General features: G+C 36.2%; 1 protein-coding gene across 1 annotated transcript in view; it reads left to right on the top strand.

Annotated features, from left to right (window-relative positions):
* Positions 1 to 19,107, top strand: part of BARD1 (BRCA1 associated RING domain 1) — a 78,691-nt gene extending 59,584 nt beyond the window's left edge. The window contains exons 8-11 of the mRNA XM_038585905.1: positions 4,602 to 4,734; positions 5,471 to 5,563; positions 15,376 to 15,473; positions 16,753 to 19,107. Of these exons, the coding sequence (XP_038441833.1) occupies positions 4,602 to 4,734; positions 5,471 to 5,563; positions 15,376 to 15,473; positions 16,753 to 17,085 (657 nt within the window). The 3' untranslated portion in view covers positions 17,086 to 19,107. The remainder of the gene's footprint in view (positions 1 to 4,601; positions 4,735 to 5,470; positions 5,564 to 15,375; positions 15,474 to 16,752) is intronic.
* Positions 19,108 to 19,465: the final 358 nt, after the last annotated feature.

The raw sequence follows: 19,465 nt of genomic DNA, 5'->3' as shown, positions 1-19,465 counted from the left end.
TAAATTTATAATAGAAGCCATAAAAATGTACAGTAGATTCATAGGGAAGGAAGAAGCCAACTTCAGGACTGATCAGCAGAGCTTCACAGAGAGGGTGGCAAAGAAGTCATGTAAACTTATAAGGTAAAAGTTTTAGCAAGATACGTAATAGAATGCTGTTGGCTGCAACTAACAAAACATTTAGCTGAATGCCTAAAGGCAGTATATTATTTTTATATAAAGATCATCTCAGTATAGATGGATTTTTTTGGTGAGTTCAGCAATTAAATGGCTGCACCAGAAACCCAAATTCTTTGTTTTTGTACAATTCCATCCTTGACTTGTTGGCTCTGTCCTCCCTCATCTCCCCTGCCTGGTTGTAGGATGATTGCTACAATGTCGATGTGACAGTGTCCAGTGTTAAAAGAGGGGCTAAAACCTTTCCCAGAAGCTTTCCAGTGAACTTCGCCCTATGTCTTATTGGTGTTGACATACCTTGTGGTTGAAGACACAATCAGTCCTCAAAGAGTGGGTATCTGTAAAAATTGGGATCTCTTTGTGTGGAGGAAGTAAGGCATGGATTCAGTGAGCATTGTCCCCCGCCCCCCCATAAGGTATACAGAGTGGGAACGGAAGCCCAAATCTAGGGAACAATAGCTCAAAGGCGAGGAGGTGCAAAGAACTTTCGAAATCTCAAAAACTAAGTTTAATGTGGGTGGAGTGCAGAGTATATTATTATTAGAAAGAAACCAGAGGTCAGGAGTGAGATTGGGGTCAGATTGTAAGGGCTTTGAATCCCGAGAAGTGTAGACATTACTGCCCTACTCAAGGGGGCATCGTCAGTGCTGTTGGTACAGAGGACAGCTCGGAGTGGGCTGAGACCAGAGACTGGTTGAGAGACCATGTGGTAGACCGAGCTCTGATGTGAAATGGTGGGGTGTGTGGGCAGGGAAAGAAGAGGAGTGTGGTGGACACATTGCAACTGCCCAGGTGGAGGAGGAGGAGAGAAAGAGATGAGTTGAGGTCTACGACCAGAGGTCCTGCCCTTCTTGTCTAGTGAGGGCAGCGGCATGGTGATTGATCTCTTGCTGAAGATGAGGAGGTGACCTAAGGCACTTGAAGGGGGTCATAGGTGCTGTCATGGGTTTGTTACTCTTGGGCTCTGAGAACTCTGTCTCCTGCCTTCTGGACGTCAGCCCGGCAAGTGTGCCCCAAGCTGTAATTTTGGTAATGAAGGGAAAAGTAGAAATCAGCAGTTTAATTTTCTTGGTTCACAAATGAGAAAGCTGAAACGTAGTATGATTTGCTTATGGTTAAGGAGCAATTATCAAAAAAGGGGCAGGGAAGTCAGGTTTTTGTTTTTGTTTTTTTTTTTTTTTTTTTTTTTTTTAAAGAGATCAATTAGAACTTGAATTTCTTAGATCTTAGGTCAGTACTCCTTCAGTCCCACCATATTTAAGAACTATGAATTGCCATTTATCTTATTCGTTTGGACTTGAACCCTCCCAGCAGAACACAGAACTAAGAACCAAGTGGTCATTTGCCAGTGTTCCTCCAAGCTGGAGACAGGGTATTTTAAATGTGTCAAAAATAAGGCTGCGTTTACGGTATTCTTGGAGTGTGAAAGTGGTGCTGTCCATCAGAGAAGAGGGCATCGGTTATTCTCCTTTCCATTCTGCTGTCCGTTTCCCGTTTATTTTTATTAAATGTGAGAAACTTACACTTTCTGCATGTCACATGGACATGGCCTGAGAATGTCATTATTTACTTATCTTAGTGGTAGATTTTTGGCTAAGGAAAAGATCCTTAGATCTAAGTTCAGGGTTGAAATGGTTGTCTCTTTCTGGAATCTGGCTTCTCAGCTGCTGCCAGACTCCCTTTTTACTCCTTCTTCTTTAGCCACATTGGGCTGCCTACTGTTCCTTGAATCCACCAAGTGTGCTCCCATTTCAGATCCTCTGCACTGGCAATTTTCTCTGCCAGGAGCAGTTATAGGGAGCTGCGTCACCCCCTTCAAGTCCTGCTCTGGAGTAGTCCTATCCGAGAGGGCTCCGTACTACGGGATCTGAACATAGCAACCTTCCAGTGCTTCCTAGCCCCCAAACCCAGCTTTATTTTCCCGTACCACTAATCATTTGCCAAAATATATTTTTATTTTATTGGGTTTTTACCCCTCTCCCAACTAGAATGTAAACTGTGAGGTCAGGGACTTGCCTCTTTTGTTACTGTAGTAATCCCAGTTTTTGAACAGTGTGTGCAAATAGTGCGTGCTAAATATGCGTTTCCAAGCTGTCCCAGGAGCTGCTTCAGGAAGAGCATCATGTTGGGGGAAAGAGGTGAGAAGTGGGTGGGGTTTGAGTGTCTCTACTTCCCATTTAGAACTTTTGTTTCCTGGTGGTTGGAAAACACAGTTTTAAAATTGAAAAGCTGTCTCTAATGACTTGAAAAGCTGCTTGCCTTCTTTATTTTGTTACTTCTCTGCCCATGATCCCTTCAAGCAGCGTATTTACCCTTTTTGTTCTTTTTGTAGTTTTTAAACCCTATTTTTTATAAACTCATTAATTAAGAATAATTTGTTTAAGACAAATTTTCATGTCTGATTAACTCTTTAAATAAGAGTTTAATGCTGTTGTACATATAATGACTCATACCTATAAAATCAGGATATTGAACCCTTGGGATGTTTTCTGAACATTTTTTGAACTTCGTGATTTTAAGACCTCTGCTTATTCAAACCAAATGCCTCCCGTACCCCTCACCTCCTGTTCCAAATCAAATGTATAGCTTTGGTGGCTGTTTGCTTTATCTTTTTTCTTTTTAAATAGTATTCCTTAACTATGAGAAATTAGTGCCAGTTTCTATTCTTTATTCAAATTTTAAAACTATGATAGGAAAATGCTTGACCCACTTTGGTGCTTTTCTTGGATTGATGGAAATAGTATCATATGCTATATTTAGAATTGATATCTTTTCACTCTTGTATTTTGTGCAGAGAACTCATTTAGCTGAAGTAGAGTTATATAAATTGGAAAGTAATGTGTTCCATTTAGAGCTATTTTTGTGGCACTTATTTGTATAACACAGTAATTTTTGAATGACTGTTTTTTGCTATTATTTAGTAATTGATCATAAAGTATCCTGCATTATTTTCATTTTACAGAATATTTACAATGTTTAGGTTAGACATGGTTACATCACCTTATAACTTAGTGAATAAGAAAGACACATATATAGAAATGTGATATAAATGTGTATGTGATGTGTGTAGCTTGTCCAGGAAAACCTTTGCAGTTTGAACCTTAGATGAATAATTTAGGAAACTGATTTTAACTGCTGTATATTGTGTAAAAAACTTTTTATAGAAATCTTTTTTTAAAAAATCTTATATATATACTTGTTTAATACAGAGTAGAATCCATTCAGTAGATTTGAATGAATGAGCTCTGTTTATAGATGTAGCTAACAATTTAGATGTTACATTGTCAGGTATCAGACTGTTTGAATTATCACTACTCTGATATATGAAGTGAATATTTAAATACTCACTTTCTCGAATCTAGTTGCTGAACTGTGTTGGTGATCATAGTTTCAGTGTTTCACTTGTGTTCTTTGGGGCTTTTGAGAACCCAGAAATCCTCTGCATATAAAGTCACGTGTCAGAGGGCCCTGTGTCTTGTATTTGGAAATTACCATACTGTGTTTGGTAATTTTTGTCCTCTAATTTTGTCGTCTAATACAGTGTCCTCTATACAGTTATGCCGATTTGCTTTTTTTCCTTTTTTTTTTTTTGCTGGGTCATTGCTTATCTTTTATCAGGTAGCTTGTAGCTAACTCATTCCAATTCTATTTGTGAAGTTCTGTTGGCTGCTGTTGGAGGCATTATTTTATTGTTTCTTTGAATCTTTCATTTCTAATCTCGAATGCTATCCATTCGTGTCTTCTCTTTATTTTGTTTTGATCTTCTGTAAGTTCTATGTCTTACTGTTCAAGTGAAATACTGGTCTTTGTTAAAGCAATTCTTTCCTTTTCATGAGCTACATTGAGTTATTACTGTTAGTGGATCTAAGTTTTGTATTCTCTTGTCTTTTTTAATTTTCTTGGTTTTGATAGGTAGCTGTTTTGATGTTGAGTTTGTTTTCTATTTTTGAGCTGAGTGCTGTTAGAAGCTTTAGTGTTCATTTTTCACATAACCTCAGTTTAAAATAAGGCCAAACTGGATTGAACTTTTGTGAAGTAAGTTAGTAGAGGGGACATAGGGAATTGATAATTTTAAATGGATGTTTTGGGTTACTTAAAAAAAAAAGCAGCTTACTGGTGACGGAATTAAGTTGTAAAATCCTAGAGAGATCCAATTTAGAATCAAGGAAACAAGAGCTCTGGGTTTAGATTGCTATTCCAAATAGCGTTTTATTGGGGGAAAAATAAAGGACTAATAAAATAACTCTTGAAATGCATTGAGCATTAAGGCTTTGAGTGACGATTCAATGGAGATGGTGGGGAATTACTAGGTAGAGAGGAAGCTAAATACTGAGACTTAAGCTTCTATCAAGTGAAAGCCAGTTTATATCTTTTTCTAGTCTTTAAGTGATTTTAACACTGTTGTATCTCCCCTTTTTTAATAGCCAAACACTGGTCAGCGTAGGGATGGACCTCTTGTGCTTATAGGCAGTGGGCTTTCTTCAGAACAACAGAAAATGCTCAGTGAGCTTGCAGCAATTCTTAAGGCTAAAAAATGTGCTGAATTTGACAATACAGGTGAGGATTTTTATATATTTATTTTTGGTTCAAAAAATTTTTTAAATAGATAATTCCTTTGTAGACCTCCCTTGATAATTTATGCTTTAACCATTGGGGATTAGCAGTATACTTTGAATTTTGTAATACATTGAAAATGTGTTTATAAACTACTTGCAGGCCTAATTTAGTCAGAAAATGTTAAGTTTAAAGCTTTGCACATATTTTAGGACCGAATAGTTGTCAGAAGGGCAAACTTAAGAGTTCACTAATGACAAATAAATTGTGTGCAATGTAGTGCTTTAATTCTTTAGTTATAGTTTGAAAATAAAAATAATGTTTGCTAATGTGGCTTTCAGATACAGGGTTTATGGTCTGATTTTTCATGTTGTTGACCAGGATGGAGAATGATACTAACTTTAAAAAAGTCTAATATTTAAGTGTAAAAAGTGTTGCTTTTTGTCTTTTAAAAATGTTATTTATTTGAGAGAGAGCGAGAGAGAGATTACAAGCAGGGTTGAAGGGCAAAGGGAGAGGGACAAGCGGATGCCCCCCTGGGCAGGGAGCCTGATCCTGGTACCCTGGGATCACAGCCCGAGACGAAGGCAGACTTTTAACCGACTGAGCCACCCAGGTGTCCCAAAATTGTTGCTTTTGAAGAAGATTCAGGTTATGAAGCACAGACTAGCTGGTATAATAGTTAAAGAATTATTTTGGTTTAAATCTCTGTTTCTCTTCTTTTTTTTTTATATTCTAGTAACTCATGTCATTGTTCCTGGGGATACAGTTCAAAGTACCCTGAAATGTATGCTTGGGATTCTCAATGGATGTTGGATCTTAAAATTTGAATGTAAGTACTGGATGTGGGAGAACTACAAAATGAATTAAGTTGACGAATTTCATTTTTTATGGTGCTCTACTGCCAATAATTATTTAAGGAACTTAATGCTTTTTTTTTAAACAAAGCTTCTTATATTAATGATATCATTTAGATGTTCTTGATGAACGTCCACAGAAGTGTTTTTTAGTCTTTTTTTAATTTCTTTTTTTCTACACTATGAAATATTTTAATGAAGAGTGAACGAATGTATAGTAGAATTTTAAGCTTAAGTTATCCATATCACTCTCATGGTATATTTAACTTTATAATAAACACCTGTTTTAAATATACTACCATGACATTAAATAATTTATTGCTTTTGTTTTACGATTTTTTTTAGGGGTTGGGGAGGGACAGGGGGAGATGGGGAGAGAATTTTAAGCAGGCTCCATACCCAGTGTGGAGCTAGACATGGGGCTCGACCTCACAACCCTGAGATCATAACCTGAGCTGAAAGCAAGAATCAGATGCTTAATTGACTGAGCCACCAGGCGCCCCTCATATTAAGATGTCTGAAAACTATGCATGCTTTCTTAGCTGATCCAGTATATTTTTGGGAGCTATGAGAACTTTAGACTGCCTTGTACTACCTGATTTGAGGCAATTAATACCAGCTATTATCCAAACCTCTGATGAAGAAGTATCATCCTTATCTGCTTCTTGTTGGTGGTTAAGCACACCGCCTTCAGAATTGCCTTTCACCTTCCCTGCTCGCACTTGTTTGTTTTCTTACTCTTGGATTCCCTTAGGACTCATGGGGCTCCACTGTACATTTCTGTGAATCCTCCAATGAATCTAATTATTTCAGATTAAAAAATTTAAAAAAGATAGTATTTTTAATGAAACTTTCTTTTTATGAAGCAAATGATGGATTAGAATTAGTTTTAAAAAACTTTGTTATAGCTTTGTGCTTTGAAGATTTTATAGTAGGAATGCTTGATTTATCAAGATCTGGATTATTATTAATTTAATCTGTAGTTTGAAATTAATTTGGTTTGTAGAACAGTTTCTCTCTAGCAATTGGTATTCATGTCCTTTTTAAATGCAGCTCCCATTGTCCTTGTGATCATAGTCTCCACTGATAGGTCAGATCCGGCTAAGGCTATGACCAGCACTGTGACTCATCTATTCTCATCCATTTCTGTTATTATCTGTCCTGGTTAAGACCAGTTTAAGAAGTATGATAAGCAGTTGGACTGATTGATTATGTACATAGAAAAAAAAATTTCTCTTTCTGCCTCACTTTTATTTTTGAACTTCTTTTCCCTTTTAAATCTGTGGCAAGTCTTAATGGACCATAGTGTTTAAAACATTTCGTTTCATGATTGTAGATGCTGTTTTACTGAACCTGCTCCAGAAGCTTTGCCAGTGGTTATAGGAAGGAACAGATTTTTGTAATAACAAGGTCTTGATAATAAAGTAACCATGTGAAATTTTGAAAAGACATTGCTGGTTTAAGTCTTTTTCTTGTGAATATTCTCAACTTGCTTCTGGTTAAATATACAGGCTACATGATTTATTTCCATAAAATCTGCCTTCTTTAAGAAATGGAAGTTGTATCATTTTAATGACTTGGCTATGTCATTTTTATAAAGGAATCACGATGGACTCAAGCTGACTCAATAGTGTGTTATTTGGTGAGTCTTATAGTGGTGAATAACACACTTGAATGTCAATGGTTCTGTAGGATAAAGGATGCATGGAATCAGTTATTTACGATTATATTTATTTATTTGAGAGAGAGTACAAGTAGGGGAGGGAGGAGGGGCGTTCAGAGAGGGAGAAGCAGACTCGCTGCTGAGCAGGGAGCCTGATGCAGGGCTTTATCGCAGGACCCTGAGATAACAACCTGAACCGAAGGCAGATGTTTAATGCAATGAGCCACTCAGGGACCCTGATTGCATGGAACCTCTTAACTGAAGTTTATATCCTTGTACTTTCTAACGAAGAGTCAAAGAGAAATAAGGTCAGGGTTTGGGACAATTATTGTAAACAGTCACTGAGTTTATCAAGAGAAGGCAAGAAACTGCAAATACCTTCTGTACTAATAATATATATATTTCTCATTACATTGTTTTTTGTGTCAGACATATCTCTCAATTTGATTTTTTAAAATGTTCAAATCTATTGAAAACTCTCTGAAACAAACATGTATATTGGAGAAAGAGGAGATGGACCAAAGCTTTCAAAATTAATTGTAAAGATTTATGACTTATGAAAAGTAGGTCTTGTGGTCGAAGATATCCATGAACTTGCTGGTAAACAAAATCTTCTTTAATGTATGGAAACTTCAATATTATCTTTATGGGATTTTCCATAAACCGACTAGATTCAAGAGAAAATTCTATCTGAACTTTTCTCTAGATAATTACCAAAATAATGTAACAGATTAAACGAATTTAAACAAATTAACAAAAAAAAATTCTAACTCTCCAAATTTAGCTATTGAAAATGTTTCTATTTAACCATATTTTGTCTTAATTGATTATGATCTTATTTTCCCACTTTATGTATGCAGAGTATATTACAGTGCCACAGTTAATGACCATACTGACAGAGATTCTGAGACTAGGCCATAGTTATACTATTGTATCAGCCATTTGTCTCATCATATTTGTTTTGTAGATATTTTGCAGAAATGGGAGGAAAATTCCTTTAAGATTATATTTATAGCTAAACTCCTGCTCAAGTCTTGGTTCTGGCAAATTCTTTATAGGCAACTCAGAGCCATTATCGTACGAGGGTGGATTTTGGTAATTAAAGACATGACTAGAATAAAAAAATATAAAATGCATGAATAAGTGATTTTTATTCCACCTTATAGGCTGTAAGATGGAGCTACATCCTAAAGATGTAAACTAGTCTTCAAAAAAGAGGAAATATCTTTTATTGACTTGTCTTTTGAGTACACTTCTTTCAAAATTTCCTCTAGACCGACCTTTTTTCAAAAAAATTAATTCTGCCTTTTCGTGTCTCCTCTCAATGTGAAGAAGAGAGCAGATGGCTGTCATCTTTTCTTTAATAATCTCTCCCTCTCCCTGTCCTCTAAGTTTAGCTGCAGGAGAAGTTTTGAAAGTCCTTAGCACCTGAGGGCATTGCCATGAGAATGTACCAAACCTTTTACCCTAGACTGGTGTCTGTCAGGTGAGGAGGCACCGAAAAGGGTGTTTTAGTTGAGGAGGATGGAACCTAAAAGATGATCATTATACCATCATATTATAAATGACCTCACAATCAGTTTAATAAACTTTTCTATTTAAAATTTGTCTCTTCAAATTTTATTCTATTCAATAAAATAGAATAGAATCTATTTAGTTCCATTTAAACTTTGCTAATTTCCAAAAATAAACAAACCAAAGCATTTCTATCAACTAAAATTGGTAGGCAGCTTCATGCTTAACAGAAATCCTCCACTTACAGAGATTCTGTAAGAATTATTAAAAAAAAAATCTTCCTGAAATCCTGAAATCTTCCTGAAATTTTAAGCAGCTTCATGCTTAACAGAAATCCTCCACTTACAGAGATTCTGTAAGAATTATTAAAAAAAAAATCTTTTGATCTGATAGTCCCACTTCTGAGAATTTGTCCTTAGCAAGAAATACAGAAGAAAGAAAAACTTACTTTCATTGTTATTTCCAGTAACAAGGCATAAGGGGAATAGCATTAAATATGAAATAATTAAGAAAAGGTTAAATAAATTCTCTGAAAAAGTTCGTATTATGTGATAATTATTAAGACAAAGTATTATAAAGAACAGGATTGTTGAAGTGTTAAAAAAAAGCATAAAACAATTACATCTTCACTTTTAACAATATATAAATGTGTAAATACATACAGGCAAAGAAACAATCAAAAGGAAACATTGGTGAACCCGTAGGTGGAGGCCTGTTGGTAACAGTTCTAAAAACAATATGTGTCTGGGTGGCTTTGTCAGTTAAACATCTGACTTTTGATTTTGGCTTGAGTGTGGAGCCTACTTGGGATTCTTTCTCCCTCCAACTCCCTCCCTGCCCCGTGAGTACATGCTCATTCTCTCTCTCTGAAAAACAAAAAAACAAATCCAATATGTGTCTTTTAGATGAAATCCAAGTGCTGTCAGAAGAAATTCAGTTTCTTAAGTTCTCATGACAATTAGAAAGTTTATCTTCTTTTTCAGCTTTCCAAAGATTAATTGGCCAGGAAAGGGCGGGCTTCAGTCTTAATCAGGGAAATTAGAACTTGTGTGTGTATATTGCTGCAGTCAGATATACCAGATCTCTTATATCAGTTCTGTAGACCTGCCAGTCAAAATGGAAATTCTTATGTACATATTTAAACTATATGACTAAAAAAGAATACCAGGTATGAATTATTTAGAAAAAATTTTAGATGTTTGAAAAAAGAAAAAAGCTTGGTTTTTAACCACAGCCCTAAAAAGGGGATTATTTTGATATTAATAATACAAGGTTTTAGAAATGATACGCAAATTTTGCCTAATAAAGTATTGTGATATAGCATGTAGCATGATTTTATATATATATATATATGTATGTATATATATAAATATAAAGATACAAAGATATATTTATTTTAGAGAGTGTGAGCCAGGGGAAAGGAGAGGGAGAGAGAATCTCAAGCAGACTCCTGCTGAGCACAGAGCCCAAGGCAGGGCTTGATCTCCTGACCCTGAGATCATGACCTGAGCTGAAACCAAGAATCAGGCTCAACCAGCTGAGCCACCCAGGCACCCCAGTACAGCATGTGATATATTTTTGTGATAGAATTTGACCTGCTTTTCAATACACATGTGAAACAAATAAATTCAGCATACTGTCCTATGAAGAAAAATGTTTTCATGTGTAAATATATTTTTGTAATTGGAATACTAGCTTAAAAAGTGCTAGAAATAAGTTGTTAAATGGTATTTATGTAGAATTATAAAATCTAATGATCTGTGGTACCATTTTCTGTGATATCCCAAGTCTAGATGTTTATGATGGCATGAGTGGAACATTTAGCTTTTATTTTATATTTTCAGCCTTCATTTCATTGTCCTTCCACCCTATACTGTGACATTTCATAATACCGAGCTTATTTCTTCTTGTACCAGCCATGCAGGTTTTCAGAAATAGCAGGGAGAATGGATGTTGTTCTTCCTTTTTTTTTTTTTTTTTGTCACTGTTGTGAAAGGTTTCCAGTGATGATTTCCTTTTTTCTAAAGTTTAGCGATATCATAGCCTCTTTGCCTAAAAAGCCTAGTAGAAAAGCTGTACAAATAAAATAATTTGTTTATTCCATCTTAGTTGTATTCTATAATCACTTGTATATAGCTGTGGATTCAGGAACACCCCCTTCCCCTTTTTTCTTACTCCTTCCCACTTCCATGATTTAAAGCTACATTTTTCATTTCTAAAACTAGGGAAATGAGTAAGTTTAGTATAGATTTGCAAACATCATCAGCAGTTCATAAAAATGTACATTCATTATGTGCTGTTATGAGGTATAGGAGATAAGAGTGGTTACTAGAGATTTAAGATAAAGGAATACCTTTCGTATATAGTACAGACTTCTTTTAAAAAACTTATTATAGCACAGTATTCATAAGCTGCATTAGTCTGCAAAGATTCCAGGCTTTGCTAAGGTAGCCAGAGCTACCTTAATGATTTTGAGTTAATGACTTTGAATTAAGTAGTACTTTGGGAATTGGGCTGCTTACCTATATGTAAAAAAGTAGTAAATCAGGGCCAAAGGAAAGCTTACCTGAAATGGTAAACAGGATCAGGAATATATGTGGGCTAAAAAAATCTGAGTTATAATAAAATAAGTAATTCATTCCTATATTTATGCAAAATGATAGCTTTAGTCACATCTTGAAACATAATGGAACATGTGAAAAGAAGGAAAGGATATAAACTTTTTTGAGGATATTGGGCCCACACATTTTAAGATACATATATCATTTTGGCATATGTAGAAATCTGTGTTTACATAAATAAAACAGCTTTGTTCATGTAAAATCATTTCAGTTTGGAAATTGTTAGCTGAGAAAGCTAATAAGTGGTCTTACATATACGTCTTATTTCTTCAAAAAAAAAAAGTCTAAGTGAGATGCCTGGAAGACTTAGCGGTTGAGCATCTACCTTCGGCTCAGGTTGTGGTCCCAGGGTCCTGGGATCGAGTTCCGCATCGGGCTCTCAGCAGGGAGTCTGCTTCTCCCTCTACCTATGTCTCTGCCTCTCTCTCTGTGTCTCCCATGAGTAAATAAATAAAATCTTAAAAAAAAAAAAATTAAGAGGCTAAGTATCCATCTTTCTGCTAAACTCTTTTAGTGTCAGATGATGGAATAATACCAGCTTTACTAAGTGCATGTTACGAAAATAAAACCTCTTTTGGTTAAGTTTTTAGAAATATCTTTTAATGAATGGAAAATGGCCTATTTTAAAATCTTGATGTATATATAGATAATAAGGATTACAGTATATATTGTACGTAGGATGACTTTATGCCAGTGAATGTTAAGAAAGGTCTGATATTTTGTTTAACATGGAAGATAGGTTTAGGAATTCTTGCTGCAGTTTGCTTAATTTCATTGAGTAAATAAAATCTTAAAATAGGGATCCCTGGGTGGCGCAGCGGTTTAGCGCCTGCCTTTGGCTCAGGGTGCGATCCTGGAGACCCGGGATCGAGTCCCACGTCGGGCTCCCGGTGCATGGAGCCTGCTTCTCTGCCTCTCTCTCTCTCTCTGTGACTATCATAAATAAATTTAAAAAAAATTAAAAAAATAAAAAAAATATTAAAATATTATCCAATGTCTCTACTTGTTAATTAGGTAGTATTTAGGCTGGTAGAGTCTTCCATTTTATTGATGATGTTAGTATGTCACTATTTAAATTGCTGAAAGTTTATTTTAAAGTACCTTATTTATTTATTTATTTTTTGCTTGTTAGTAAATCAGGTTAGTTGGTTTATCTCAAAAGAGGTTTACTAGAAAATTGATACAAATTGGTATGTAATTATCTTAAATGTTGGTGGTAAGTAAATGTTGAGAAAGAGTAGCAGCTTTGGCATCAGTCAGAGTAAATAACTCATTGATTCACTAAAGACAAAGCCAAATGCATGGTCTCCCTACACCCCCACTCCCAGGGTAGTAGCAGTTTTTGCCATTTGGTTTACCTTTTTGCTAATCTCTTAAAAATGAAGATCATCCTATTTAGACATCTATTAAGAGGTTTTATGACTTACTTTAAGAGAAGTATGTTAAATCTGCGTAGAGAATGCCTGGCATTTCCTTAGATACTTTATTTTTTAATTAAATGATAAAGATTAAACAACTGATCTAGGAGTTGGAAGATCTCTGAGTTCTCATTCTTGGTTATGTGTCTCTGAGAAACTGCTTAAATCTCTTAAGACTTAAGCATCAGGGTGCCTGGGTGTCTCAGTCCGTTTTTGGTTCAGGTCATGATCTCAGGATCCTGGGATAGAGCGGAATTGGGCTCCCTGCTCAGTGGGGAGTATGCTTCTCCCTCTTCCTCTGCCACTTGCTCGGCTCGTGCACTCACCTACTCTCTCATAAAGAAATAAAACCTTAAAAAAAAAAAAGACTTAAATTTGTCTATCTGAAATGAAAAGATTGATTAGACAAAGCATCATGCATTTCAAATTGTCAATCTAAGGGCCAAAGTAGACTGAGTTAACAACTCAGTCCAGCATAACCATTTAAGTTTTGCATCTTGATGTATGATATCCATTTTCCTATTGGTTACAGTCTCCACAACTTCCTGCCCCTTAATACCGTTACATTATTCCTTAAAACTTTACGTAGTCCGATTGGCCCTTGTAGGTGGTCAAGTTGCAACCCTTAGGCTAGATGTCATTCTTAATTTTCAAAAAATTCTTGATGTTTTCTATGCTGTGACCGCAACTAACAGAATACTTAGTCACCATGCAAGCATATTATTAAAGACCTGTATACTGTTCATTAATTTTCGGGGGGGAGGGGAGTGCTTTATTTTCTTTCTTCTTGATAATTAAGTGATACAGAGAATTGGCAGATTGTTGCTTAGAATAAGAGAATGTCAGAAGAATGTACTCCTGATTCAACTCACTAATTAGAGCGTTGGATTTCTCTTACTCTGTAGAAATTTATTGAGCAACTGCTCTAAAGCTGTAAATTTTCTGGCTTAAGGCGTTTTCATACTCTAGAAGCACTGGTGTCTTCCTACTGAACTGCTGTGCTGCCCTATTTGTGACCGCTAGATGCTACACTTCCCTCATTCTCATATCTGGTGATTGAAACTAATACCAGCATGTTGCCAGGATCAATAGATAACCATTTTAATATGCTTTTTTGACCATTTAAATAATCAACTAAATGAATTTGTAAAATGGATAAATAGCAAGTATAGGCACAGTCCATTTATTTATTTCTGTATTTAAGACATTTACTTTTCACTTGTACCAGTAGTTATTATAGGAGTATTCAGTTGTTGGCTTTATATGCTCTCATGTTCATTCATCTAAAGATCCTGGTCTGACTGCTCTGCAAGTGTCATTAGGAAAGGAGATTTAAGAGGAGGAATACATGCTTAAGTGATAAAAAGAAAATAACTTACATGTAGAATAATGAGTTTAAGGTAAGTCCATGATTTAGCTAGATTGCTCACGTTATTTAGGTTGGTTTTTAATATAGAAATAGTATGTGATATAATTTAAGCACACTGGCGTTATTTCTATGATACTTTGACCTAGTCAAAAATATTGAGACTCATTTCCTTTTTTTTTTCCTTCAGAGATCTTATTTATTTGGGCTGGAGAGAGAGAGAGTGAGTGAGAGAGAGCACAAGAGTACAGGGTTGGAGAGGAGCAGGCTCCACACTGAGCAGGAAGGCTCAACATGGGGCTCATCCCAGGATGCTGGGATTATGACTTGGGCCGAAGGCAGGCACTTAACCAACCGAGCCAGCCAGGGGACCCAGCATAAGCAAAATTAACAAATTAAGAAGCACATGATAGGGAATTAAAGATATTCCAAGGTTGAGTGTTGAATATCAATATTCACTGACAGTCCCAAGTTAAAAAAATCCAGTCTCTTAACAAAGCTCTGCTTTTGGAGAATTGGAGAATCCAGTTGTTAAAATCCTCTGACTTTTATATATTAAGTAGTATCTTAGGACATCGCTATTGAAGCAGCTCTAAAGCATTTGAAATATTCACCAAGTTATCTTTAGACTGGAGACTTCAGTTGTGTACCTGTCAAATTCCCAACATTTGCCAAGCTCTGCTTACCTTGTAACAAGTGCTGTCGTGCTTCTGCTGGGTGGCCATATGACCTAGGTGCTGTGGACAAAAGCACTTTACTTAATACCAGGTCATCTAAGAGTCTAACAGGAGGTTAAACATAGGACTGTAGAAATGAGCAGTGCAGGTGAAAAGCCCTCAAGTTCAAATCATGATCAGGGACTTTTTATCCACCTTCATTTTGGTAATTGCTATGAATAAAAATTCAGGTTTTTATAATTGCATGTGAAATAGCATATTGATTTAGGTTTTTCAGAAAAGAAACTAAAATTAGTGTTCAGTACACTTCATTGCTCAGTTCTCTGAAGGAAAGATTTCTTCTATTTTCTTTATATGGAAAACCATTTTTATTACATTTTGTTTTACCTAAGTAAGGTTTCTATTTCTGTTTCAGAACAATACTTAAAACAACGGGGGAAGAAGAAAAAGCACATGAATAAACTACTTGTTTCAGTGAGAAACAAATACTCGATACTTATTTTGCTGTTATCCTTGTTTTTTGTTAGGGGTGAAAGCATGTCTACAGAGAAAAGCATGTGAACAAGAGGAAAAATATGAGATACCTGAGGGACCCCATCGAAGCAGGCTCAACAAGGAACAGCTGGTATTTGTCTTTTGATACCACTTTCATTGTTCTTATTATAACTTAATATTATCACCATCAGGAAAAACTTCTCTTGCCCTTTCAACAAGTACAGGTGACTGATTAAAATTTTAATTGCGCTTGTTTCAAGCACTGGATTCTGAGAGATGATCACAATGAGCAGTAAAACCCAGAAGGTGATAATTTCATACTGTTAATGGATTGTTGGCATCTTGAACATTCCCATAAACCTTTCAGAATCTGAGGTTAGTCTCAGAGACAGAGTAACTTGAAAGAAGACTTATGGCCGCTGCTCGGATTTAGTTCCCATATGTCTTTATTGCCACGTATTGCAGTTTTAATGGATAATATTCCATTATCCTGTGTATGTATATATTAGAAGTGACAAAGAAAAATTTTCATAGAGGGCAATTGTGAAATTTTTTTTTCATAATGCACAAGGAGAGGTGTGTTTCAGAGCTAAATGGATGCCTAGCCATAGCTTCATAATGTATTGTGCCCCAAGGAATATGTATCTGGAACCCTGGAGGCCACACTCCCACCGAGGCTGTTCTAGAGACCCAAGGTTGGTAACATAGGGAACTGAATCAAGATCCACAGAAATGATGTTACTTGTATAATTTTTTTTTTTTAAAGCATAACCTGGTATCCCTGAAGCACATTTCAGATACCGTTGGAGTTCTTGGGACTTTAAGTCCCACCAAATGTAAATAACATTCTGATAAAAGAAGTTTGATGAGCAGTTTTTGTTTGCCTTTTTTTTCCCTTTTTTTTTTTTTTTTAAGATTTTATTTATTTATTCATGAGAAACACAGAGAGAGAGAGAGAGGGAGAGGGAGGCAGGGACACGGCAGAGGGAAAAGCAGGCCCCATGCAGGAAGCTCGATGTGGGACTCGATCCTGGGATTCCCAGATCATGCCCTGGGCCAAAAGCAGGCGCTAAACCGCTGAGCCACCCAGGGATCCCTGTTTGCTTTTTTAAAACATGTATGTGTGTGTACAGAGACACATGCATACACACAAAGCACACCTAATCTGAGGAGAATGAGGTTCCTTAGATGGTGACTGAGTTTTAGGAAAAAATTGTAAATAGGAAACCTATAAATACATAAGTATATTTCTTGACCCAAATAGCTTACTTGAAATACAGCTTATCCTAGCACTTCATTTAAGCAGCTTCTTAACTGCTCATGACTATTTATCTTTATTTTCCTCATTCATATGCAGTGTTTTAAAATATTTTGATCTGCTTTTAACAAGCTTTTTCTTGTTATTTCAGCTGCCAAAGCTGTTTGACGGATGCTACTTCTATTTTGGGGGAACCTTCAAACACCATCCCAAGGACAACCTTATTAAGCTTGTCACTGCTGCTGGGGGCCAGGTCCTCAGTCGAAAGCCCAAGCCAGACAGTGATGTGACTCAGACCATCAATACGGTTGCGTACCATGCGAGACCAGATTCCGATCAGCGCTTCTGCACACAGTATATCATCTACGAAGATTTGTCTAATCATCACCCAAAGAGGGTTCGGCAGGGCAAAGTCTGGATGGCTCCTTCCAGCTGGTTTATAGATTGTGTGATGTCCTTTGAGTTGCTCCCTCTTGACAGCTGAATATTACACCAGATGAACATTTCAGATTGAACTTACAGATTGAACTTACACGGTGTGAGAACCCAGCCATTGCACTGTTGTGATCATTCACATTTTTAAAAATAGGTAGACTCATTCTACGTATTTTTTCCTTAAATTAAAAAAAAAAAACAAAAACAAAAAAACAAAAACAAAAACAAAACAAAACACCTTATGCCAGATTAGGAACTCATTTGGTGTTTACCATTTAGATGCTGAGATTGTTTTGATGGATTTTTCTTTTTAAATCTGGTGTATGCTTTGATTCATCATGTCTTTTTATTCAAATTATCAGCTATCAAAGATTAATGAGAGAGTATCAGAACTATTGGTTAAATATACAAGCAGTATGGTTATTATCTCAGCCTTTTAATGTTCTTTGATGAAAAAAATCCACACTTTACCACCAGCAAAAATGCTTCCCATGCTTAGTAAACAAAAAATATAGTCAAATAATTGATTCTGGCTTTATTGTAATACAGTACCTGGTCTGAATGTACCACCATAGGTGTTAAATTCTTCTGTTTACAATTGTCTTCATCTTACGTTTCATTTCTTATAATTCATGGGGATTGTCAGTTCCTCTGTTTTTATCCTTTCTTTTATCTTATGTATTCATCAAGAAATCATGATTTAAACCATAGCAGCATTCTTTGGTGGTGAAAATCAACATTGGGCACCTGGTACGTATTTTTATTATATATACTTGCTTATCGCTAACTATCAATTTGCGACTGTGCCTACAGTGTATGTGTATATACGTAGAGCATTTTCTCTCACACATTTAGTCTCACCAGATGAGTGAATTGTCAATCAAATGTTAATAAATTAAATTAGGAGCCAGTTCTTCTTCTGGTAGACCTCACTACATATTGCTAAAATAATTGTTTTGAAGGTCTTAATTTCTTTTGTAAGATTTTTTATTTACCCCTTTTAGATTGCTGTGGAGGCAGAAGTTGGGGATTATTTGTAAGAAGCAGAATTCTTTAGTAAGTCTTCCTAGAAACTGAACATACTTCTAATATGAAAGACAGGGGAAGGGAGACACTGTGGGACCTGCCAGGTTTGGTCTCTGATGCGCTGGAGATGGTCAAGCTGTGGATGACAATACTGAGAGTCTGAAGTGAACGAACATACTAAGATGCATTTATTTGTGTGTTTGAGATTCTGCTGATTATTTCAAAATAAATCTTATTGTAATTCCCTCTTTGACACGGCACTTTTCCATATAAAGAAACACATTATGTAAACGCGGTGATAACACTGTGGACCCTGACCTTCACGGATGAATTAGCTCCGCAGCGCTGTCCGACCAGCCATGTGCTTATCCCACATTTTATTGTTATGGAGAATGATGAAGAGCACAGCACCACACAAATCTGAGGGGTTAGATAATGTCTGGATTAAATAATTTGGGACACTCTGGGATTTCACTTGTCATTTTTGATTTATGACGGACTTGTGGTCACTTTCTATTGCCTCATCGGTCACATTCCTAGACAGCTTTGTGTCTCCCTCGGATTTGAATCCCTTTTTGTAAAACCACTTTGGGGGTTGCCCACTCTGCTTCATTCATTTTCTTGGTTTGTCCCCACCCACCCTCCCCCTTTGTCATATTTTGTCCCCCACTATTAAGCGGTTTTATTTTTTGTTCTTTTAAGTATTTATTTTGATAGAAGTTGGTTGATGTTAAGCTTCTAAGCCTTGTAATTTCTGCGTAGATAATACTTGTAACATTTCATTTTTCAATCATAGATTCAAGCTTCCTTTTTATTGAGTATAAATCATTAAAGTTATTTGTGTATCTGTATCTCTATATCTTCTAGAAGTAGCTTACTTACTGCGTGCTCTTGAAGCGTGAGACTCCACAAGACCTGGGAGGAAACCTTTCAGCGAACAAAGCCTGTCTTTCGGAACACTAACACATATAATTAACTTTGGATAGAAATCTCTCTAAAGTATATTAGATGCTTTATTACCTTAAATAAATACGTCTGAACAGAGTGTAACCTTGATAGTTTGAAATTGTCATTAGGAGGGTCATTAATCGATGACACAGTGACTCCTTCATGGTTCCATTAAAGCCAGAGGGTCAGCAGCTTGTCTGTATTATCACCCAGGGCTGCTTTCTACTTCTGCCTTCATTTTTGTAGTTTCTTCCCTTGGCAGCCACTACTTTGCAGCTAGTTATCTATTTCCTTTAAAAAAAAATTTTTTTTTAATGTTATTTATTTGAGAGAGAAAGTATTGAGAGAGAGAGAGCATGGGCAAGGGGGAGGGGGCAGAGGGAGAAGCAGACCCCCCACTGAGCAGGGAGCCCCATTCAGGACTCCTTATCAGGACCCTGAGATCATGACCTGAG

This window comes from Canis lupus, chromosome 37 (genome assembly GCF_011100685.1).
Source record: "Canis lupus familiaris isolate Mischka breed German Shepherd chromosome 37, alternate assembly UU_Cfam_GSD_1.0, whole genome shotgun sequence".
In the NCBI taxonomy this organism is placed as follows: Eukaryota; Metazoa; Chordata; class Mammalia; order Carnivora; family Canidae; genus Canis; species Canis lupus.
The sequence above is the reverse complement of the archived record's forward strand: the minus strand, read 5'-3'. Positions and strand labels throughout refer to the sequence as shown.